General features: G+C 57.1%; 1 protein-coding gene across 3 annotated transcripts in view; it reads right to left on the bottom strand.

Annotated features, from left to right (window-relative positions):
- Positions 1-294: 294 nt before the first annotated feature.
- Bcar1 (breast cancer anti-estrogen resistance 1) overlaps positions 295-21875 on the bottom strand; it is a 35139-nt gene continuing 13558 nt past the window's right edge. For 2 of the 3 annotated variants that reach the window (XM_013503857.1, XM_005403450.2), the window contains exons 2-7: positions 10742-11386; positions 5444-5605; positions 5223-5339; positions 3462-4556; positions 2646-2735; positions 295-1179 (exon numbers count right to left, since the gene is read on the bottom strand). In XM_013503857.1, coding sequence (XP_013359311.1) covers positions 667-1179; positions 2646-2735; positions 3462-4556; positions 5223-5339; positions 5444-5605; positions 10742-11386 — 2622 coding nt within the window. In that variant the 3' untranslated portion in view covers positions 295-666. Of the gene's footprint in view, positions 1180-2645; positions 2736-3461; positions 4557-5222; positions 5340-5443; positions 5606-10741; positions 11387-21836; positions 21870-21875 lie in introns of those variants that run through there. The other variant, XM_013503858.1, reaches the window with a different exon arrangement.

Raw genomic sequence — 21875 nt, 5'->3', positions numbered from 1 at the left:
GGTGTCCCCCAGCAGCACGAGGGCAGCATGTGTGCTGCTACAGTCTCCACAGGACCCCAGGGACCACGTGACTCACCCCGCCAGCTGCATCAATGTGGAGACTCATGGGCCTCGGGCTGTAGCCCTCTTCCCTCCAGGGCCTGGTGTTGCTCCTGAGGGATCCTCTCCCCCTCCCTGGAGAGCTCCCCGCTTCCCTCCTAAATCCCCCCAAAGGCAAGATTCCATCTGCACCTGAGGGCCCGGACACAGCGGCCTCACCCCCGCTGCAGGCCCTCCGCGCACTCTGCAGGTAGCTGTTTTCCATTTTTAAAATTTTATTAAATGTTGACTATTAGTCAAGTGATTGGAAAATCAATAATGAAAAATAGTTGTCTCAGGTTTTCTCCTGGTGTGGAGAAGGAACATGTCACCACTGCGCCTGGCCTGTCACAGGGACAGGAATCCCTGCAGACTAGGGGGTCATATGCCCTGACCCCTCCTGGGGTCACAGTGCACTCCTAGGAGAGCCCTGGTCACTCCCTGGCTTTCCTGGCTCCTCTGAGGAGGCCCTGTCCTGTCCTGCCCCGCCCTGCCATAAATATGTACAGACCCCTGGACAGCCCAGGCTGCCTGTCCCCAAGCCTGTGGGGCACTAACTCTCACACCGGCAGGTGGTGGCTAGCAGCTTCAGGCGGCGGCCAGCTGGCCCAGGACTCGGCGAAACTGCTGGGTGCTGTGGCCCAGCTCCTTGACCCTGTCCACCATGTCCTGTGCAGCAGAGGGCGATGGGTACTGCAGGGCAGCAGCCTTGGTGGTGGACACGATGCCACGCAGGAGGTCGCACAGCAGGTTGCTGTAGTGGGTCACCTGGCTGCGCACGTCGGCAGCCTTGGCCTGCCGCGACAGCGTGTCCCCGATGAACACCAGCTTGTGGGCACTGAGGATGACGAACTTGCTGTGGGCCACGAAGATCTTGGGGGGCTGGTTGGTGGCCACAGCGGTGAAAAAAGCATCCACAGCGTCAGTCAGTGTGGTCAGGTTGGCCTCACACTGCTCCAGGTAGAAGAGCAGCAGCTGCCGATCCGAGGGTCCCAGGGAGCCCGGCCGGCCCGGTGCCAGGGGCTGAGCTGGTGTCCAGTTGGCCAGGTCGTGGTCTATGGGCCGAGACACCTCCTGCTCCAACCGCTCGAACTGCTTCAGCTGGCACAGTGGGAGAAGCAGGAGCAGGGTAAGGCTTGAGAGCAAAGGCATGACGGGAACGTATCGAAACAGTGTCTACAACAGCAAAGCTGGGAACAACCTACCATCTAGAGCTAGGATAACAGGATTAATGAACATGTGCTGCAAGGGCAAAGTGCAAGGATGTGGTACACTTCTAGTCCTTAAAACAATGCAGGTTCCAGCCAGGCGTGGTGGCCCACGCCTGTAATCCCAGCACTCAGGAGCCTGAGGCACGAGGACTGTTGCCGAGTTTGAGATCAGCCTGGGCTACAAAGTGAGCTCAAGGTCAGCCTGAACTGCATAGGGAGACCCTGTCTCAAAAAAGACCAAAAAAATGCAGATTCCAACAGGGTATGCTAGTGCATGCCTGTAATCCCAGCCTGGAAAACGTAGGGATTCAATAAAACCCTCAAAAAAAAAACCCAAACAAAAAAACAGGTGTGGTGGTGCACATCTGTAATCCCCACACTTTCAACGCTGGGGCAGGATTGCCTTGAGTTCAAGGCCAGCCTGAGCTACATAATGAGACTCTGTCTCAAAAAAAAAAAAAAGAGGGGTGGAGGCTGGGGATGTAGCTCAGTGCAAAGGCCTGGAGTTCAATTCCCAGAACCTCGAGGAGGAAAAAAAAAAAAAAGGAGGATCACTTTAGCCTAGGAGTGCAAGATCACTGCAGGCAACACAGCAAGGTCCCAGCTTAAAATACAAAAAACCCCTCCCACTCGTTTTGGACCCTAGGAAATGGTTCAAAATATGAAGAAAATTATGTCTGCAGATGAACAAAGCCGAGTTATTTAGAATAAGGAAAAATGGGTACAATGTAAACACTTAACAATAGAGATTATGTGGCCTTCAGAAAGAATCCATGAAGAATGCTTAATGCCGGGGAAAGGGGGGCGCAGGCAGAGTGTGACGGTGCGCAGGGTCTCCTCGCCGACAGGCACAGGGAGGACGGTGGGAACCACGACCACCCTGGGTCTATTTTAGTGCTTTCTGTACACTCTTCTGTGCTCAGTATGAGGGCTGCACAACTACCTTGACTGTAACTTTATGTATTTAATTTGGGCAGGATACTGGAGAGCCTAGGCAAGAGCTGAGTTATACACCCAGCCCTTTTTATGTCCTGTTTTGAGAAAGGTTCTTACTGAGTTTCCCAGGCTAGCCTCAGATTTGCAATCCTCCTACCTCAGCCTTCTCTACTGAGCCCCTGGCCTCATGCATGCCAGGCAAACACTCTATCCCTGAGCTACCTCCCTCTCTCCTGATAACTTTACAATAATCCAAACATGCTGGCACGGTGGCACCCCCTTCCCCTGTAGCTCCAGCTACTTGGAGGGCTGAGACAGGGGCGTCACTTGTGTCAAAACGAAACACGTAAGGGACCAAACAAGATGGTGCTGGCGAAGGGCCGGGCAGTGACTGTGTGGGGCGGAGTCCTGAGGCCTCACCTGCTGCAGCTCCAGCTGGCCCTTCCCTTGCCGCATGATGTTGCCCTTCTCCAGCAGCTCCTTCTGGGTCTTCTCAAACTCTTCCTTCCCCTGGAGCGGAGAGACAGGGCAGGGCTGAGCAGTCTCTTCTGGGCCAGAAGCACTGCAAGGGCCCACTCACCACCAGATGGCGCTGCGTGTGCACAGGCTCACACCCAGGCAGGTATAGATGGCCACAGGGACAGGGTTAGCTTGGAGGGTGTGGGGCGCACGCACGTGTCCCAAGAAAGCAGCCCATGCAGGCTGCCCTTCCAGGAAGGCTGGGGCACAGGAGGGTACCCACACAGAGGATGCACCATCTGTGTGGCTGCAGCCACGGCCACCCTCCCTGGCCCACCTCCCCGATACCAGGAAGCAAATCCAACCTTCACCTTGACCCACACGGCCAGGTCACCGGAGCCGGTGTACTGGTGTCTCCGTGCTGCTGCAGGCCACAGGCACGCGCAGGCTGCTCGCCAACGCCTCCTCTCGGCCAGCCCCCCATCCAGTCCTGTTCCACCTCCCCCTCACCTCTAAGTGCTTTCGCCTGGGCTTTTACTCTTCAGGATCTAAGCCTCCACACAGCGGAGAAGCCTCTCCCTGCAGGGGCTCGGGAGCCACTCCCTATCCGCTGTGCAGGACGTGAAGGTACAGCGGTGCTGGCCACCACCAGTGGCCACACCCAAGGCCATCACTCGCTCTAACAAGAGCCCTGTGCGCATATGCATGGGGGGAGCACCAGGGTCCCCACAAGAGCAGCAGGGACAGGCCAGGGGCCCAGGCAGGGTGGGCACCCACCTGCAGGTGGACGTAGTCATAGTCCTCCATCCAGCCCCCCTCACTGTTCTCGTACTGCCCATCGGGAGAGTCCTGCGACGTGAACTTGGGGGGGGAGGGCAGTGGCCGTGACTGGATGCTGCTGGCCTTGTCAGTGGGGTTGGGGTGCAGGGGGCCGCCCCCCTCAGACCCGGGAGCAGGGGCCTTGGTCCGTCTGAAGAGCAGTGAGGCATTGCCATGCAAGAAGGAGGCCAGCTGCTTGGCATCCTCGGGCACAGCCCGCGAGCAGGCCACCAGGTGATCCAGGTTTTCCAGGGTGAAGCCCAGGCCCCCGCGGCCACCGTCAAGGACCTGACCATGTGCCAGCAGTGTCTGGTACACGTCCTCCATCTTCTGCAGCTGCCGGTTAAGCTTGGCGTGCAGGGTGCGGTCAGAAGTGTGGGTGGCATTGCCCACAGCACTGCGGGCAAACTCCAGCAGCTCATGGACAGCACTTTGGACAGCAGTCACTGCGGCCTGCAGGTCCTGTACTGGCGGCTCCTGAGGCTCAGGGGTGCCACGCCAGCCCCCAGCTCCACCAGCACTGCCCACCAGCTCCAAAAGGTGGGCCACAGTGGCGCTCACACCCTGCTGCAGCCGCGCCAAGGACTCCACAGCAACCTCCAGCTCCAGGGGCTCCCGGCCTGGCACGCCCACCTCCAGGGAGGATGCTGACTGACTGCTGCGCGTGCTGCCTGTGCTGGAGGCGGACAGGCGCTTGCCATTGGCTGCGGCCTCAAGCTCCGCTGGAGGGGGCACGGCGTACACCCCATCGTCCACCGTGCCGTCTGCCATCTCAGGAGGAAGCGCTCGCTCCCGGGGCACATCATATAGGCTGCCAGGGCCGGGCCGCCGCAAGCCCGGGGGCACGTCGTAGAGGTCCGGCGCAGGGGGTGGCACATCATACACATCCTCAGCTGGCGGGGAGTCAGGAGGGGGCGCAGTGAGGATCAGCGGGTGGCGGGCCGGATCAAAGGGCTTGACCTTGGCGAAGGCCGGGGGCACATCGTAGGTCTCCTCACGCTGCACTGGGCCATCAGGGACATCCTTGCTCACCGACGGGGGAACATCGTACACCTGGGGACCAAGCAGTGGTCAAGGCTGTCACTCATCTGCCCAGCCCAGGATCCGGGCGCAGGACCCAGCCACACAGACCCAGCCCTGATCTCAGCCCACGCTTGTCCTGACCCTTCGTCGCACGGACTATGACTGCAGGCCCGACTCTGAGACGAGGCCGCTTCTCCATGCCTGGCTGCCTCTCTCAGACGAGGCCTCCCGCCAGGCTGCTGGGGGACTACACCTGTGCATGCAGCCACATCACTGCAAGCATTTAGGGGGAGGGTGGCCCCACACTGCCGCTGCTGCCACCACCGTCACCACCACGCACTGCCATCAGCACCACGGGCACTCTGCTCGGGCAGGTGCTTCGCCGAGCTCCGTGTTAGATACGGGTGGTCCAGGTCAGCACAGTGTGCTTTCTGGCTCCCCTTTCATTCACAGGGTCCTGGCTTAAACACTAATTCCAGTCACCCTGCTGGTCCTGTCTTCAGGGCCTGCTAACATGCCCCCACAACGGGCCATTTTCCAGATGGCCAAATGAAAGCCCAGAAGAGAGCTGAGTGTCCACACCTGTCCCCGAGCGAGTGAGGGGCAGAGCTGGGGCCTGCAGACACCCACGCCACCCCACCACAGGCACTCGGCCACTCCAGGAAGCCTGCGAGGGCGCACTCATGCCCTGCTCACCGCATGGTGACTGGACGGTGGCTGGCCCTTCTCCACGCTGGGGGGCACATCATACACGTCCAGCAGCGGGTCTCGGCCGTTGGGACCCTTGACAGCCATTGGCGGGGTATCGTACACCTGAGGGCAGCAAAAACAGTGCAGTCACGCTGGTGCCTGAGGCCACCCGGGCTTTAGGGGAAGAGCCGGCCTCCCTTCCCCACACCCCAGCCCCCAACACCTACCTCTTGGCCATACTGGCTGGGAAGCAGCCCCCGCACAGGGGGGACATCATAGATGTCCTGGGGCCCTGGGGCCAGCAGATGGCGTGGGATGTCGTACTCGTCCTGCTCCAGCTGGGAGGCCTCATACACGTAGCCCTGGCCCACTCGGGTAGGCACCACCACCTGGGGGTGGACAGCCGACTTTACCAGTGGCCCTGAGGGAGCACCCCTGAGATGCAGACTTAGAGGAACTGGTCTCCTCTCCTGGGTTCACTGACCTTTTTGAGCTGAAATGCAGCACTTAGGCTGTGACTATCAGACCTTAGGGTTTGTTTACAGCTGTTGGGCTCTGGGCTAGCATTGATGGCCTGAAGGTTCTGCAACGGAAGTTCCTGTGGGCTGCAGAGGTCCTTGGGCAGGTTGAGGGGCTGAGCCCTGGCTCCAGAGAGCACTGCTAGTGGGCAAGGGCCTACCGCTGACTTGGGTTCTGGCCCTGCAGACACCTCCCAGCTGTCTCCTCAGGAAGGCCTGCTCAGCAGGGGTTCTCTGACCACAGGACCCTGTTGGGCCCAGAGGTGGCCTGAGGAGAACCTTGATAGACAGGGCCTGGGTCTCCAAGAAGCAGCAAGCAGCACCCCCGCCGCCCCCCAGCACATCTTGGGGAGACCTGGGAATAAGCTCAGGGTCAGTGCTTGGGCAGATGGACAGGAGTGGTTTGGAAGGTCATGTTCAAAGCCCACGAAGTCAGTTGCAACTACAGCCAAGACCCCGTCTTCCCTGCCCACACACACCTCGAGAGGTCTTGCACGCCTCAAAGGGTGAAGCTCCGTGGGGGCCATGGTCAGAGGCCAGTCCCTTCCTTCCCGGGCACTCTGACCCTGGCCCCGGCTCCACAGCAGCAAAGCCCAGCCCTAGGCCCCGGGACGCTCCAGCCTCCCCCAGACAGGCGCCCCTCACAGACCAGCACCCCGCTGGGCAGGCCAGGTGGCCCCCTCCCCGCAGGGCTCTCCAGCCAGGCTCAGCCAGCCTCCCCCGGGGCTCCCTGCTCAGCGCTCTCCACAGAAAGCCCTTTTGTTCCCTATCAAAGGGGACGTCTGGGACAGGGTTGACTCAGGCCCTCCCCACACACCCTCCCTTAGGCTTGATGCCCAAAGAGCCCTGTCCAAGCCTCCAGTGTGCATGCGCCAGGACCCCACGCAAGAGCAGGCCAGGCAGCCCCATGCCTGGCAGAGGCTCCGGGCAGCACAAGGGAGCTGGGCACTGACACCAGGGCAGCTGGGCTTTGGGGCTGCCTGAGGCAGCAGGCAGGAGGCTGCGTGAGCTGCAGGGCCCCCAGTGTCGGGGTGGAGCTCAGCTGCCTCCCTAGACTCATCTCCCTCTTCAGGCCCCAGACTTGAGTCTCTTCCAGAGCTATTTTTAGCACTGGAACCTGCCAACAGTGGGGCAGGCGGGAGCCGAGCGGGGAGGACGTGGCAGGTTGGCTGAGCCTGGAGGCACGGCCTGAGGCTTCTTTCTATCCTAGGCCTCAGGAGGGGCAAAGCCCCAAGGGGCACAGGTGGTACACCCGCCCTGGGCAGCGGGTCCCCAGAAGAGCAGGAGCCTCCCTGTCCCTACAGGCCTGTCAGCTCCCGCGCATCCTCACTCAGATGAGGGCCGGGGCCCAGGCCAGAGAGCTCTGCAGGCCAAACCCCAGACCCAGTGACAGGGGCACCTTTGCGCTCCTGTGGCTGAGTTGGGTGACAGTAAGCAGCTACCCCAGCCAGCCCAAGTTTTCTGTTAGAAAAATAGCCAGCTGCCAAGCAAGGAAAAGCCAGCAGGGAAAGCTCATTAGGGAAATGAACTCCCCGGAGCGCTGCCGGGCCCTGCTCATCACAGGCCACTGTGCTCTGCACCTGAGGCCGCATTACCAGGCCCCAGAGGCCCGAGGGGAGTGGGGACAGAGCCAAAGCCTAAGACAGGAGGCGGAGACCCACGGTCTGGTGCACGCACACATACACACACACACACACATACATACAACTTCCTCCCGCTCACACAGCACAGGACACACGCAGAAGCACAGAGCCCAGCAGGGCAGGAGAGAGCTGCTGTCCCACCCGACTCTGCCCCCAGGCGCGCATCCAGGGAAGGGCAACTGAAAGCCCTAGCTGGTCAGCCCCTGGTAGGAACGACACCTCCAGAGCAGCACCGGCCTTTCAGGCACCAAGGCAGGCCCCAAGCAGCAGGTGTCAGGTGGGATCAAGGACAAGGAGAGCCCTTCCCTGCCGTGCCATGCACCCTGTCCTGGGCCCTGCCACCTCCAGCAGGCCACACTGACTTGGGCCCGCTTCAGGCTCTGGTGTACCCAGCGCACGCCCAGCAAAGAGTCTCCTTCCCGCCCCTGGGAACAGAGCACTGTGGGGGGCTGTGGGAGTCAGGCAGTCTGCCACCCGTCTCCCCCAGACCAGGACATACCTCAGAGCAAGTTCTCACAGCGCTGAGGCACATCCCACCCCCCCGTTCCAGCTCCTCCAGCCCAAGGAGGGCCCAGCACACAGGCCTGGAGGAAACGAAGCTTCCCAGGTGAGGAGGGCAAATCCAAGTAAGTGTACCTGAGCTTGCCCTGTGCCTGGCGTGGGTCCAGAGCTGCAGCCCCAGAGTGCCCTACACCGATGCCTTCCCCTCTGAGCCCCATCTGCACACGAACAGCCTCGTCACCCTGCTTCCTGGTGCCCACGTCCAGCAAAGGGTCCTGGTGCCCCAGGGCAGCCCTGGCCTTGCTCTGCCTGGACACCTACCAGATGGCACTGCTCCAGGAGTCCAAGCCCTCCTGGCTCCAGCCTTGTCCCTTGTCCCTTGTCCCACCCACCTAGTGACTGTGAGCCTGGATCCAGGAGACTCAGTTTCCCACGTATCCAAGAAGGCCCTGAGGCGTTTGGAGGCAGGACCTTGAAATGCAGGCACAAAGATACACACCAGCAGAGACCACCTAATGTATGTAATAAAAACACCGGCAAGACCATCTACTGCCCACCTCCAGGGGAAACACAAGACAGTAAAAGAGGGCAACCATTCTACTCAGGGTTAGGAAGGAATTTTAATAATCAAAAACATGCTTTTGGCATCTAGTGTTGGATACATAACTTTAAAATGCAAGAGTATGTGTACAAATTCTGTGGAACACAAATAGAGCATATGCTTGACAAAATATGCCGAAATCTCCCAGCGATTATCCCGATTAGGGACTCTTATCTCTAGGCTTTTTCACACACTATGCATTTTCTCTGGCAAATAAGCACTGCTTTCATGATCATTAAATATAAGCAAATGCAATCAAGGCTGCCCAGGCCAGGAGTACTTAGGCTTCTTGGGAAAGGGCAAGTAGATTAGGGATGCAGAGCTCCCCTTCCTGGGCCACCAGCCATGCCGGCCCTTGAAGCAGTCTGAGGGGCTCCCTATCTCGCCCATGGTCTTCCACCGCCTGCCCCTGCCTCCCACAGGGATGTGAGTGCAGACAGTGTACGGCTGTGTGCGCCTGTGCATTCATGCCTGCGGTGTGCGAGGTCTGCATGCACGTGGAGGAGATGGACCATGACCTGTCCCAGGGCAGACCTGCTACCTGCCTGTACAGTCAGAAGGCTGAGGGAGCTGGTAAGGCTAGAAGTAGGAGCTAGCCTTAGTGGCTTATGCCTATAATCCCAGCACATGAAAGGCTGAGGCAGGAGGAGCAATACAAGTTCAAGGCCAGCCTAGGCTACATAGTGAGAGCCTGGGAAAGGGAGGGGAGGAGAAGAAAAGGGAGGAGGGAAGCTAGGTGTGGTGGTGCACACCTATAATCCTACCACTCTGGAGGCTGAAACAGGAGGATCCCTGGAATTCAAGGCCAGGATGGACTGTGTAGTGAGCTCAAGGCCAGCCTGAACTACATAGCAAAACCCTGTCTCAAAAAACAAACAAAAAAAGAGCCATTGTGCACACCACTAGGCAGCCACTCCTACAGGGCCTCCAAGGAACCCTCCTGGCGTGGAGTCCCTGAGGAGGGACAAGCGAGGCAGCCGGGGTGGGCTGCAGGACTCACTTGGGCAACTGTACCAGAGGGGCAGGCAGGGGAAACGGAGAGGCGCACTGAGCTGGCAGGGCCGTTCTACCCTCCGAGCCCGAGGGATGCCTCCTCTGCCTTCCGCCCTGGGAAACTCCACTCCCCAGCTCTGGAAGGACTCTCACACAGGAGGACATGGGCTGAAGGAGGTGGAAGTTTCTCCTGACTCAGCCCAAAGAATCGAGGTGGCCTTGTCTCCCGCTCAGTGTGGCTTCCACCATGGGCAGGTGGACCTGGGCAGGGGGTGCCACACTCACAGCTGGCCCCAAGAGCTGTCCCATAAGCAGAAAAGAGCTGCTCCGTGGAACCAGGGACAGCCAGATGTGCCTGGGTGTTGCCATGAACCAGAAGACTTGTGCTCTCCCTCAGCAGGCCCAGAAGGCCACTGGGACCAGCAACTGTCGAGGGTTCCCCCTGGAGCCCTCTGTCCTTTCCTCTTCCTCAGGAGTTGCTGAGCCAGACATGAAACTGTGGCTGTCTGGCAAGAAATCACTGGCCAGCCTCCATGCAGAGAGGCAGAGCCGCTCCAGTTCTGGCCAAGAGGAGGAGGGAAGGAGCATATGTAACCTCCAAGAAGGCTCTTTGGAGACGCTGCAGCCCCTGCGTGCCTTCCTCCTTCTCCTGCTGCCAGAAAACAGACGTGATGGCTGCAGCGAGACGTGGTTTATGTCTGTGCCGTGCCTGACATGCTCTTCTGATGACACACTGCCCTCCACATCTGAGTCTCCCTTTCAAACCCCCCTACCTCACACCCTCCTTTTCCTGGGCTCCCTGCCCCAGTCTGGATGCCTCTGTTCTCTGCCATACACTCTGCTTGCCCACAGCTTTACCCAGATGTGCACCCTGTACTGTGAGGATGGCGTCCATCTCTCCAGTGAGCACCGGGCCCCTCCCGAGTCTGTCTCCAGCCCTTACTCTGGCTTCCCCTGCCAAGCCCTGCCTGCTCACCAGCAACACAAGACAATTCTCCTGCTGGGTGGCACAGGGTACGCCTGCATCCATCCACTCAGGCACACCCTGTGCCTGCACCCACCCCTCAGGGTAGCCAGTTGACGGCCTCCTCACCTCCAAGACCGGCTCAGTGTCTCCTCATCTGCACCCACCCACACCAGATGAATGAACAGTCCCCAGACGCCTCCCATCTTAACCTCAGCCCAAATGTGTAACCGGTGCTGTTGGATGGGCGGGGACCCTGGGGTGCTAGGCCCACAGGGCTGCACAGCTGTGCCAGGTGGACTTACCTTTGCTGGTGGCTTTGTCCCCTCCCAGCTGCGCGTGTCCATGGATGGGGGGACCTGGTAGATGTCATGCCCTATGCCAGCAGAAGGCGGCACTTGGTAGATGTCCTGGGCTGGACTTCCAGGTCCGGGAGGCACCTGGTAAAGGTCTGTGGCTGGGCTGGGAAACGGGTGATGGGGCGTCTGCTTTGAGAACGTGGACGTCTGCTTGGCTGGGGGAGACTGGAACTGTGGGCTGGACCCTGGGGCCTGGTAGAGGCCTTGCTGAGCCTTGTTAGGAGTGGGTACCAGGTAGACACTGTCGGGCGGGGGCTGGTATGCAGCAGGGAGCATAGGCGAGTACTGGGAGGCCGGGGGCGCGGTGGCGTGCAGGCCTGGTGCGAGGCTGGGCTGGGGCTGGGGCTGCGGCTGGGCTGCGGTGGCAGGCGGGCCAGGGCCCGGCCCTGCTGGCTTCTTGTCGTACATGCCCACCAGGATCTTGAGGCGGTTCCCAGGCACGATGCCCTGGCGCCCATGCAGTGAGCAGAGCCACCAGCCATCCAGGCCCTGTGTGTCCCGCTCCAGCACGGTCATGATGTCACCCTTGCGGAAGGAGAGCTCATCTGGGGACTCCGCCACGTTGTCATAGAGCGCTTTGGCCAGCACATTCTAAGGAGAGAGGACACAGGAGGGGTGAGGGCAGGACGATGCACTCAGGGCTCGGCGCCCAAGTCCCACCCCTCTGGGGTCAGGAAGGCACCTGGCTCTGGCTCTGGCTCTGGCTCTGGAAAAGGACTCAGAGAACTCTGGTAAGACAGCAGGGCTTTTGCCCCCACTGCCCCACCAGTACCCCAGCAGAAAGGCCCAGGTGACTTCTTTTTTTTGGAGACAGGGTCTCGCTGTGCAGTTCAGGTCAGCCGTGAGCTCACTTTGTAGCGCAGGCTGGTCTCGAACTCGCAACGATCCTCCTGCCTCAGCCTCCGGAGTGCTGGGATTACAGGTGTGCACCACCACGCCTGGCTCCAGGTTGTCTTTCAACTGGGAGGGGTCCCGCAAAACCCTTTTGACCATAGCAGCAAACATGAACATAGGGATGGCTCTCAAAAAGCTCTTCAAAACCCCTGCCGTGCTCAACCGACTGCCTGCACCAGTGCGAACAGCAGTAACAATACGCTGTAAGGGAAATGAACGGTTATCTGAGGAGATTCAAACAATCTGACAGAAAAAAGTTCTCTAGATCAAAAACACAGAAAATATCCCTAAGTCTATCTCCTCCCAAACCAGTAGTTAATGGAAAACTTCAAACATCTTCCCTTCAGGCTGAGAAGAAAACAGGATGGTCGCTCCCTGCTCCAGCCCCAAGCCAAGTGCCCTGTTGCCCGCTCAGCGCAATCAGTCAAGAGGTAAAAGTGACAAAGTCGGGCAGGGAGGTGTGCAGACACTGCACTGGGACAGACTGGTCATCTGCAGACCTCAGAGCATCTATGTAACGTCCAGAAGAACCAATAATCGATGAGAACATCACAGCAAAGACATCACATAATAACAAGGCTAGATGTTGGCCAGGAACTCATCAAGTATCAACTGCATAAGACCATGAAGGAGAAAATGTTTAAGTTCTGTCAACACATTAGAAGAACTTGAATAAGGGGGGCGGAAATGTACAGGTTCATGGTGGGAAGACAAATACTGTAAGCTTTCCTAGTACAGTAGTCGCCCTTACCCGTGGTTTCACTTTCTGTGGTTTCAGTTAGTTACCCATGGTCAACCACAGTCCAAAAATCACTGAATGGAAAATTCCAGAAATAATTCATCAGCTTTACATTGTGCACTGGCCTGAGGAGCCTGATGAAACCTCGCACCATTCCACAGCAACCTGGCCGGAGGTGTGACCACACTCTGTCCAGTGCAACCTTGCTCTGCGCACCCCTCGCCAGCCAGTCACTGAGCCGTCATCATGGCCATCGGGCCCACTGCCACCGTGCAGCAGCACTTGTGTTCAGAACGGCCCCAGAGCACAAGCGGAGCGGCACTGGCGACTCAGATTCGCCAAACAGAAGCTGCAAAGTGTTTTCTTTTAATGAAGAGGTGAAAGTACAAGATACTTTGAGAGACCACATCATATAACTTTTATAATATTATGATTGATTTTATTACTGTATATCTACACAGGAGAAAACCTGTAGTATGTATAGGGTCCAATACTTCTCAAGACTTCAGACATCCACTGAGGGTCTTGAAATGTAAACTCTCCCAATGATAACAGGGTAAATTCATTATAATAAAAATGCCAGCCAGGTTTTTTGGTTTTTCTTTTTCTTTTTTCAGGAATCTTTGGGGGGTTTTTTTGCTTGTTTGTTTTGGTTTGGTTTTTGTTTTTTTTTTTTGGTACCAGGAATCGAACTCACGACCTTGTGCTTGCCAGGCAGGCTCTGTGCCACTGAGCTATATTCCCAGCCCTTTTTTCAGGAATCTGAACAAAGGAAAAATATCATCATGAGTAAGCTGGTCAGTTCTGAAAATCAAAGGCCCAAGGTGCCCCTTTCTCAGCCAGCAGGCTGTGCCACAGCTCCCTGAAGAGCTTCTGCAGGACCACAAAGCAATGGAGAAAGATGAAGACCACACTGCAGGCAGTACCCAGACGCTCCCTCGCAGTACCCAGAAGCTCCCTCACTGTATGAGGAAGGCTCCATATGTACACTTAGCACACAATAAAAACAGGCAATCGAAAACCTAAATGCGAGCGTGAGTTCAATTTCTGGTACAAAAAAAGAAAACAGTAAAAACAAACAAACAAACAAAACCAACCTAAACACAAAAGATCTAGCTCCACCAGGAATTAAAGAGTCAACAATCATGAATTTGGAGGAACTCCTGCAATCAACACAAACATTAGCAGAAAACCCCAAAGAACATGGTGTGCTCCCGAGGGGAAAAGGATGACCAGAACTACAGCCAGCAGAGACACAGCTCAGGTCCCCTCCAAGGACCATCAGGTCCTAGTACTCCATCAGGTGTGGAATGGCCATCAGGTGTCCTAGTATTCAGGGCAGTTGCACCCTGGGGAGTGCCCACAGGAGCATTCACAGACCTCACTGGCTTTAGTAGCACCTGGTGCCAGGGTGCTGGCCCCTTACTGCATTGGGCCGCCTGGTTCTTACTTCTTGGAACAAGAAACAGAGCAACAGCCCAGCACCCTTCTCGTAATGCTATACAAATCTACAAGAAAATGCTATGTGTCAAAGACAATGACCTAGGGACAGACCCAGACACATTACATTAGCTAATGTGGGTGCTTCTGGGAAGGTGAAAGAGGGTAAGACAAGCATCCGAATTATACACAAAAGATGAAGTAAAACTAAAAAGGGTCTTGTACGAACAAGATGGCCAAGGAAGAGCACCTCCCTCAGAACCAGAGCTCTTCAGTCTTACAGCCACTCCCAAGTGGGCACTGCTATGGTCCTGTCACAGTTGGCAGATGCCCCTGGAGTGGGGACACATAGTCCACGTAGCCCAGGAATAAGCAGTCTGCCCAGTGGCTTAGAAGGGCTGTGGGACCCAAGGCAGGAGGCAGGAGAACCACAGCACCAACAGACAGGAAGTGGACAGGATTGGGGACACCGAGTTCAGTGGGGCTGAGTTTAGTGGCACGTGCTTGTAATCACTGCTACTTGGGAGGTAGGGACAGGAGGACTGCAAGTCCGAGGTCATTCTGGGTAACTTAGTGAGGCCCTGTCTTAAAAAAATAAATACAGAGCCAGGGTATGGTGGTGCATGCCTATAATTCCAGCACTCAGGAGCCTGAGGTAGGAGGATTGCCATGAATTCGAGGCCAGCCTGGGCTACACAGTGAGTTTAAGACAAGCCCGAACTACAGAGTAAGATCCTGTCTCAAAAACAAAGCAAAAAAACAAACAACAACAACGAAGTGCTAGCAAATGGTGACACAGCTCAGCACTATAGTGTATGTCTAGCACACAGCAGGTACTGGGTTCAATCCCCAGTACTGGGGGGCGGGAGGGGCTCCAATGTCTTCCAGCACCATATATGTGGTCCTACTGCCACTGTCCCCTCTGCCTGGGTGCCAGGCTCAGGTTGAGCTCACACAACACAGACAGCAGGAGGGAGGGAGGAATCTGGGCAGGACAAGGCCAGGGCTTCTGTGGCTAACCTAGGACAGAAGAGAACTGACCACATTCAGCCGGGCCCCACAGACACCACTGGGCAGGGCACTCTGGGAGGCCAGAAGGCTCCCTTTGGAGTCCTTCCCAGCCTGGCCTCAGCTCTAGGCTGTCCCCAGGAGCGCTCCTGAGTGTCCTGGGGCTGAAAATGCACAGCTAGGTCTACAGCCTGACTTGGAAACAGGACCTGAGCTCCAGTCACTCATCAGCTGTGTGACCTTTCCCACAGGGGCCAGGAAGGTGCTCTGGAGTCAGGCAGGAGTTGGGATTTCAGGAGGCAGGAAGGGCCAGCTCCCAACAAGAGCCAGAGCCAGCTCCAACAGGAGCTGAGGACCCGGGCAGAGGGCTGGAAGCGGCCCCTCCAAGTCAGGGCATGCTCTCTTCCTCCACACCAGCAGCTGGGGCTGCAAAGTGCCCCCTGAGCTCTTTCCCTGGCCCGACACACTAAGCATACAGAAGAGGGCAACAGGATGCTAGGGACACCCGGGCAGGCGCGATGCTCCAGGGCCCAGGCCAGCCACTCCTTACTCCAGAAGTAACTGGTTAGGAGCTCTTTCACCAGAGCAGCTCAGAGCCTCCAGCCCCAGAAAGTGCCAGTGTCTGTCTCTTTCTTTTCTTTTCTTTTCTCTTCTCTTTCTCTTCTCTTTTCACTTCTCTACCCTTTCCTTTCTTTTCCTTTCCTTTTCTTTCTTTCTTTCTTTCTTTCTTTCTTTCTTTCTTTCTTTCTTTCTTTCTTTCTTTTCTTTCCTTCCTTCCTTTCCTTCCTTCTCTTCCTTCCTTCCTTCCTTTCTGTCTGTCTCTCGCACTCACTCACTCTTTCTGGTTTTTTTGAGGCAGGGTCTCACTATACAGCTCAGGCTGGCCTTGAATTCACTTTGTAGCCCAGGCTAGCCTTCAACTCTAACCCATCCTCCTGCCTCAGCCTCCAAAGTGCTACCACGCCCGGCTGTTCAGGGCCTACTTATTCATCTATGTGTCAAGGTAACACTACTGAAAGCAGAGGTCCCAGAGCCCTGTCAGTATCACAACAGAATTAAAAATACACTGAAGCATGAATTATGCCTCAATAAAACACCACTGGGAATCTGAAAATGGGCAGAGGATCAGAATACCATTGGTAATGTTCAAGACAATGGAGAAGACTTTCCCTTCCTGTTTTGCAGAATTTTTCAACTTTTATTTAATGAGTATTTCTTGCTTTGGGGTTGGAAAAAATAAATAGTCTAAAAAAGAAAGCAGTGGACAACCTCCTAGGTTTCAAGGTAGGATGAGGCAGAGGCAGCAGCTATAATGGGTCTGGAGGCCAGAAAAGGAGCAGGCAAGGGCAGGGACTACCCAACAACCTACCAGGCCTCAAGGTCCCCATGCCCAAACTGTCAGCAAGAAAAGCAAATTTCCCAAATATGGTCTGCAGCTTGCCTGTGGAAATCACATCCCATCAGGGGGCGGGACACCCGGCCTCCCCTCCCCTCATGACCCCAGAACATAGAGCCGCCTAGCCTGGTCCCCCAGCCCCTGCCCTGGTGACCACAGGAAGTGCCAGCAGAGTGAGTCAGAGCAAAATTCCCCTCCAGCCAAGTCAGACGGGGTGGGGGTACAGGCAGAGGGGACTGCATTTTGGCCTGTGGGAGGCCCCTCACCTTGGAGAAGGGCAGCCCAGGGGAGGCTGGCAGAGGCGCACAGGCTGGGAGGGAGCAAAGGCAGGGAGGCCAGGGGGCTCTCCGGAGGGGCCAGCAGGAGAGGAGGGGAGAGGACTGCCTGCCCCAGGTGAGCTTCTGAGGCCCACAGCTCCCACCCCACCCACTCATAGCATGAGCTCACTAAGACTGCCAACAGCGGTAGCAACTGTATAGACTGGGGCAGCTGGAGCCAGGCTGGGAAGCACCTCACGGCTGGGCACGTGGCACAGGGCGCCTGGCACCAGAGGCTCCTCCGCCTGCGTCAGCTGGAGTGCTCTGGCCCAGAGCTCCCAGGGCAGCCTCGCCCCTGCCTAGCCTGAGTCCTGGGCATTGCTGCTGTCCGAGCCATCAGCTGCCCCAGCTGGCTGCCTCCCCAGCTGGTCCTCAAGGCCACGCGGCTTCTTCATTCTCTCTCAACTCCCTAAGCAGCAGCAGAGCCCCAGAGCACTCTCCCCCACTGTGGCGGGACCTTGGGCTAGTCCCTCTGCCTCTGAACACCCAGGTCCTCTCTGCTAAGATCACAGCTCTGGCTTCAAAGCTGTGGTTTTTGTTTCTTTGGTGGTGCTAGGGATGGAACCCAGCACCCTGTGCATGCTAGGCAAGTGCTCTACACTGAAAGCCACCTCCACAAAAGATTCACCTGGCTCCTGATCTTACCAGGCTCCTAGAGACAGTGCAGGCCTAGATCACCAAGGCCCATCAGTATGGGGCTTACACTGCAACAGAGCAGAAAGACACCAAATAACAATGCACTCTGGCTAGGGGCTGGAGCTTAAGGCCCTCAGTTCTACGCCCAACATGGCTTTTAAAAAAAAAAAAAAAAGAAGGAAAGAAAAGAAAAAAGGGAGGGGAAAAAAAGCCATGATGGGGAAGATGCCAAATGTGTGTATGTTTACACAAATGTACAAATGCATACACACACAGCCAAAGATGGCCTCTCCAAGGAGGCGACAGGTGACTTGCACCAAGGAAGTGCATGGGGACAGAGGAAAAGCACAAGCCAAGGTGCTGGGATGACAGGTAGGCAGGGGCTGATCAGCAGATGTGGATGGCTCAAAACATGTTTCTAAACAATGGCTTCCTAAGGCCAAGTAAGCCTAGAAGGGGCGATGTCCATACTACCCCAGCATTTCTGCTCTGGTCACACTCCCAACTCCCCTATCTTTTCCCCTAGAGCCCTATGAAGATCACTGGGACCTTGTAACATGACCCAGATCAAGCAGGAGCCAGCCTCCCCAGCCTCCCTCCCTGGGCCATGCAGGTACTTCCACCCAAGCTCACAGGAGCACACGGGACCTCAGAGTGGTGTAGGTGGGCGCTAGTGCCGGTCCAGGCAGACACTGTTGGCCCTACACAGCCAGGGCATCATGGAGGCTGCTGTGCTGCTTCCTGACTTGCCCATCTCTGGCCACCTCACTCCGGCTGTCCCACCTCTCCTTCAGGACCAGCTCCATCACTGCCCTCCTCCAGAAAGGATCCCACACTCCTTTCTCAGCTCACAGTACTCACCAACATATCTTGTTACTGCCTAGTTCATGCCCCCAAACTCAGAGTGGGAAGGACATCCTCTTCATTGGAACCCTAGGTGCACACACACACACCCCAGCCTGGCTCAGAGCATATGCTGCAGCAGGTGCCCACCGAGCAGGAGAGGCTGAGGAGTGCCCTAGCCCAGTGCCAGCCCCCCACCAGGCCCACTCCAGGTCGTTGTACATGGGCGCCAACAGGGCTGCTCCCTGGGTCCTGCCTACTCTAAGAACGGCCCTCACTGTGCCCCGGGGCCCCTCTGGGGCCAGAAGCAGAGCAGCGGAGGGAAAACTGCATCCATCTGATGGGTACTCGAGGTTCCTGGTGGGCTCTGCCGGCTGCTTCCAGGGGCCCTGCAGTGCTGTGGTGTCCCTGAGCTCTGGTGCCTAGGAGTGCTGAGGGGAGAAGTTGCAACGCTTCTTCTGCAGAGCCTTCGGGCAGGGGCAGCCTGGGCCAACCGTGGCGGACACTGCAATACTGCAGGCCAAAAGGCCCTCTGCCAAGTAGGCCTGGCTATGCATCTGGACTGTGCTCATCCCCCAGCAAACATGATCTTAGCACCCACAGCCAGCCCAACGTGGGAGCCAGGGGTAGCAGACAAGTGTCAGTCAATAGGTTCCTAAGGACAAGAAAAACAGTACATTTACCCCAGGCCAGAGACAGAGCTCTTTCATCCACAGTGACCATTTCATTTAACACTCAAAATGACACCAGGATCACCTTCATATTACAGGTGGGGAAACTGAGGGTTAGAACAAGGAATAGACCTGCCCAGGGTCACAGTGCCAGAAGGCAGCAGAGATAGGTCTGGGGTTATGAGGTACAAGTACAGCTGGGGGATTCCTGGGATAATGCTTAGGTTTACAGAATCCAGGAACGGAAAACTTCACAGGCCCCTCCCCACCCTGCCTTATCCCCACCTCTAAAACACACACACACACACACACACATATACCCTCGTTTACAGCAGCCACAGGAAACACTGGCTCCCTTCATATTGAGAACCACTGCAAACACGGGCCAAGTTTATTTCTGGGATATTTTGTTTGCTTGTCCCAAAGAGCCCCCAGCGGCCAATGGATACATGCCCAACAAGTGTGCCTAACTGACAGTTGCACTCCCAACCTCTCCTTACTCATGCCTGTCACTGCCCTGGAAGAGCAAGCAGCCGCAGACTCGCTGTCTGGGGTACCGACCACCCCACCTCTCCCTGCCCCCAGCTCCAGTCGGGCTCTGAGGGACAGCATCTCTTCCCTTCCCTGCCTAGATGCCTGAGGTGGAATTCTTGGACCAGCCAGCATTCTTACCAGCAGCTTCCCTAACACTCTCATGGACAACTGGGTGGGGAGGGTCTCTGCTCAAATTCCTGATGCTCGGCTGGCAGGAAGCAAGAGTGTGTGAGTCCCACATCTGGACCCGTCCCAAGGGGAGCACAGCTTCTGCCCTGTCTGCTTCTGGAGTGTGTGAAGCCTCAGGACAAAACAGGGGCAGTTTGTGGGTCCTTAGCCCCATGCCTGACACTTGGCAGCCAGAGGAAAGGTCTGTAGAATCAATGAAAAGCTAACTGTGAGGTGGCCTGTGCCAGGGGCTCCCCAGAACAAGCACAGTCCAGCATGTGACTCTGTCCAGCGCCAGCTATGGACTGAAAATGTGTCCCTGCCTGACTCCTGCCAAGCTGTCCTTGGGAGGCTCAGTGAAGAGGGGTGGCATGAGGGGGTCCTCCTGCTGCAGGGCATGGCATCTGCAACCCCCAACACACAACAGAGAGTAGAGATGACCACTGTTACCCTACCCTGGCCTGGGGCCCTGAAATCAAGATCTGTGAATTCTCTTCAATGAATCCCGGCTCCAATTCACTTTTGTGATTTAGTGTTCTAGTGGTAAGCTTAGCATGAAGCTGACCTTTACTTCAGAACAACACCCGGCCCAGAACAGTTTTAAACCTCCATCCCCAGGTTTGTCATCACGGAGGGCTCCGGGGCCAGAGGCAGAAGGGACAGTAGAGACTTCACTGTGTATAAAGCCTTAGTTTCTCCATGTTTGTATCTAAAGCCCCTGGTGCTCCCCACCAGCTGAGTCCTAAGCAGTAGCTTTCAGCCTTTGCCTGAGGAAGGACAGAGACACAATGTGACAAAAAGGAAGGTTCTCCAGCTCAATTCACCTAGCCCCATCCGCCTGAGGAAGGACAGAGACACAATGTGACAAAAAGGAAGGTTCTCCAGCTCAAAGTCTACCGACCTCTGGTTTCTGAGCTGCACTGTGGGCACGCAGCCCTACCCTTCCACATCTGAACTCCTCCCACCCAGAATGTCCCTTTGGCCCAGCTCTCACCTAGAGCTGGGAGTCAGGACAGCAGGACAAAGGTGGGACCAGAGTCTCCACGGTGCTCAGAGGACCGCAGAGGTGACCCCCATCCCCCACACTTCACAGCCTCCCCAGGATGCCTCCCAGGGAGCACTCCACCCACTCCTGGGTGGCTCTGACTGCCCCAGTGGGTTGTAGGCTCCTGGGGTGGGGGTGATCTTCAGGCCCAGGAGAAAGGGCAGTGGGAAGAACAACGGATGCCAGGAGAGGACGACAAAGACACAGCCTTGGAGCCAGACACAGCCTTGGAGCCAGGCGTTGGTGGTCCTAGTAAAGTTTGGCAACATGTCAAGGACCAGAGCACCCCCAGCGCCAGGTCAGGAGGGGGCCAAACATGGTATAGTACTAGGCTGTCTCTCTGCGAACAACTGGTTGTCCCTTTCCGCACTTCAGTGTCCCCATCTGTACCGCTCTGGAGACAGCAGCAGTCTCAGAGGCCTTTACTGTGCAGACAAGCTGCCAGGCAGCACTGGCCTTCCTTCAGTCCCTCAGCTAGACCTCGGGAGACGGTGCTGCCCGCAGCGCACTGTCCTGCTCAGCCCACAGCCAGGGAGGTTCCAGTTCTCCTCCTCCTGACCAAAGGTGACTTTCCCAGCAGAACCTGGAACTGCCCTGCCCTGACTCTACCAGCTCCCACTGGGCGCCTTCCTTGCCCAGGGCAAGTGGGAAGTAGATGGCAGTGCCAGGAGGGTGTGTCAGCAGCTCCGCCCCTACAGGCTCCACCTGCGCCTGGGCCCGATCCTCCAGGCACCCGCACCTGCTCTAGTCCACCAGCCCACCAGCCCACCAGCCCTCACCGCCACATCCAGCTCTCCCATCCGGAAAAGGGGGGTGACTCCGGGGCCAGGAAAATGGGAAACCTTCCAGCGAGCTGGGACAAGGATGAGATGACGCACAGCCACTCTGTGAAGGTGACCAAAGCCACGCAAGCCCAGGTTTGTTTGAAGGAAGGCCAGTGCTACTTGGCATCTTGTCTACACAGGAAAGCTGTCCCCAGAGTGGTACAGATGGCGACACTTAAGTGCAGAAAGGGGCAATCAACTGTTCTCATTGCAAGGTGCCAAGAAAAGAACCCAAGGGCAGTCAAAACCCACATGGGAGCCTTATGAATGGGAAAGGGACCTGCTGCCCCCAGTCTGGGATGCTCAACCCCCAACCCCCCAGACCCTAAATCTGGCTCCCCGCTCACCACCCTCAGCACTCCGAAAACCTCAGTGCCTCCGACCCGTTCAACCCCGCCTGGTCTCGGATCGCACTGCAGCGCGGGCAGCTGACACTGGAGTAAAAGTGGAAGTAAAGTGGACACCCTGGCTGTGGGAGGACGGGCTGGGGGCTCCGCGACACGGACTCCACAGCCCCCACACCTACACAACGCGGCCGGACTCGGGCCGCGACTGGCGCACGGCG

This window comes from Chinchilla lanigera, unplaced genomic scaffold (genome assembly GCF_000276665.1).
Source record: "Chinchilla lanigera isolate Chin_1 unplaced genomic scaffold, ChiLan1.0 scaffold00083, whole genome shotgun sequence".
Taxonomy (NCBI): Eukaryota; Metazoa; Chordata; class Mammalia; order Rodentia; family Chinchillidae; genus Chinchilla; species Chinchilla lanigera.
Note: the sequence above shows the minus strand (reverse complement) of the source record. Positions and strands in the feature narration are given on the sequence as shown.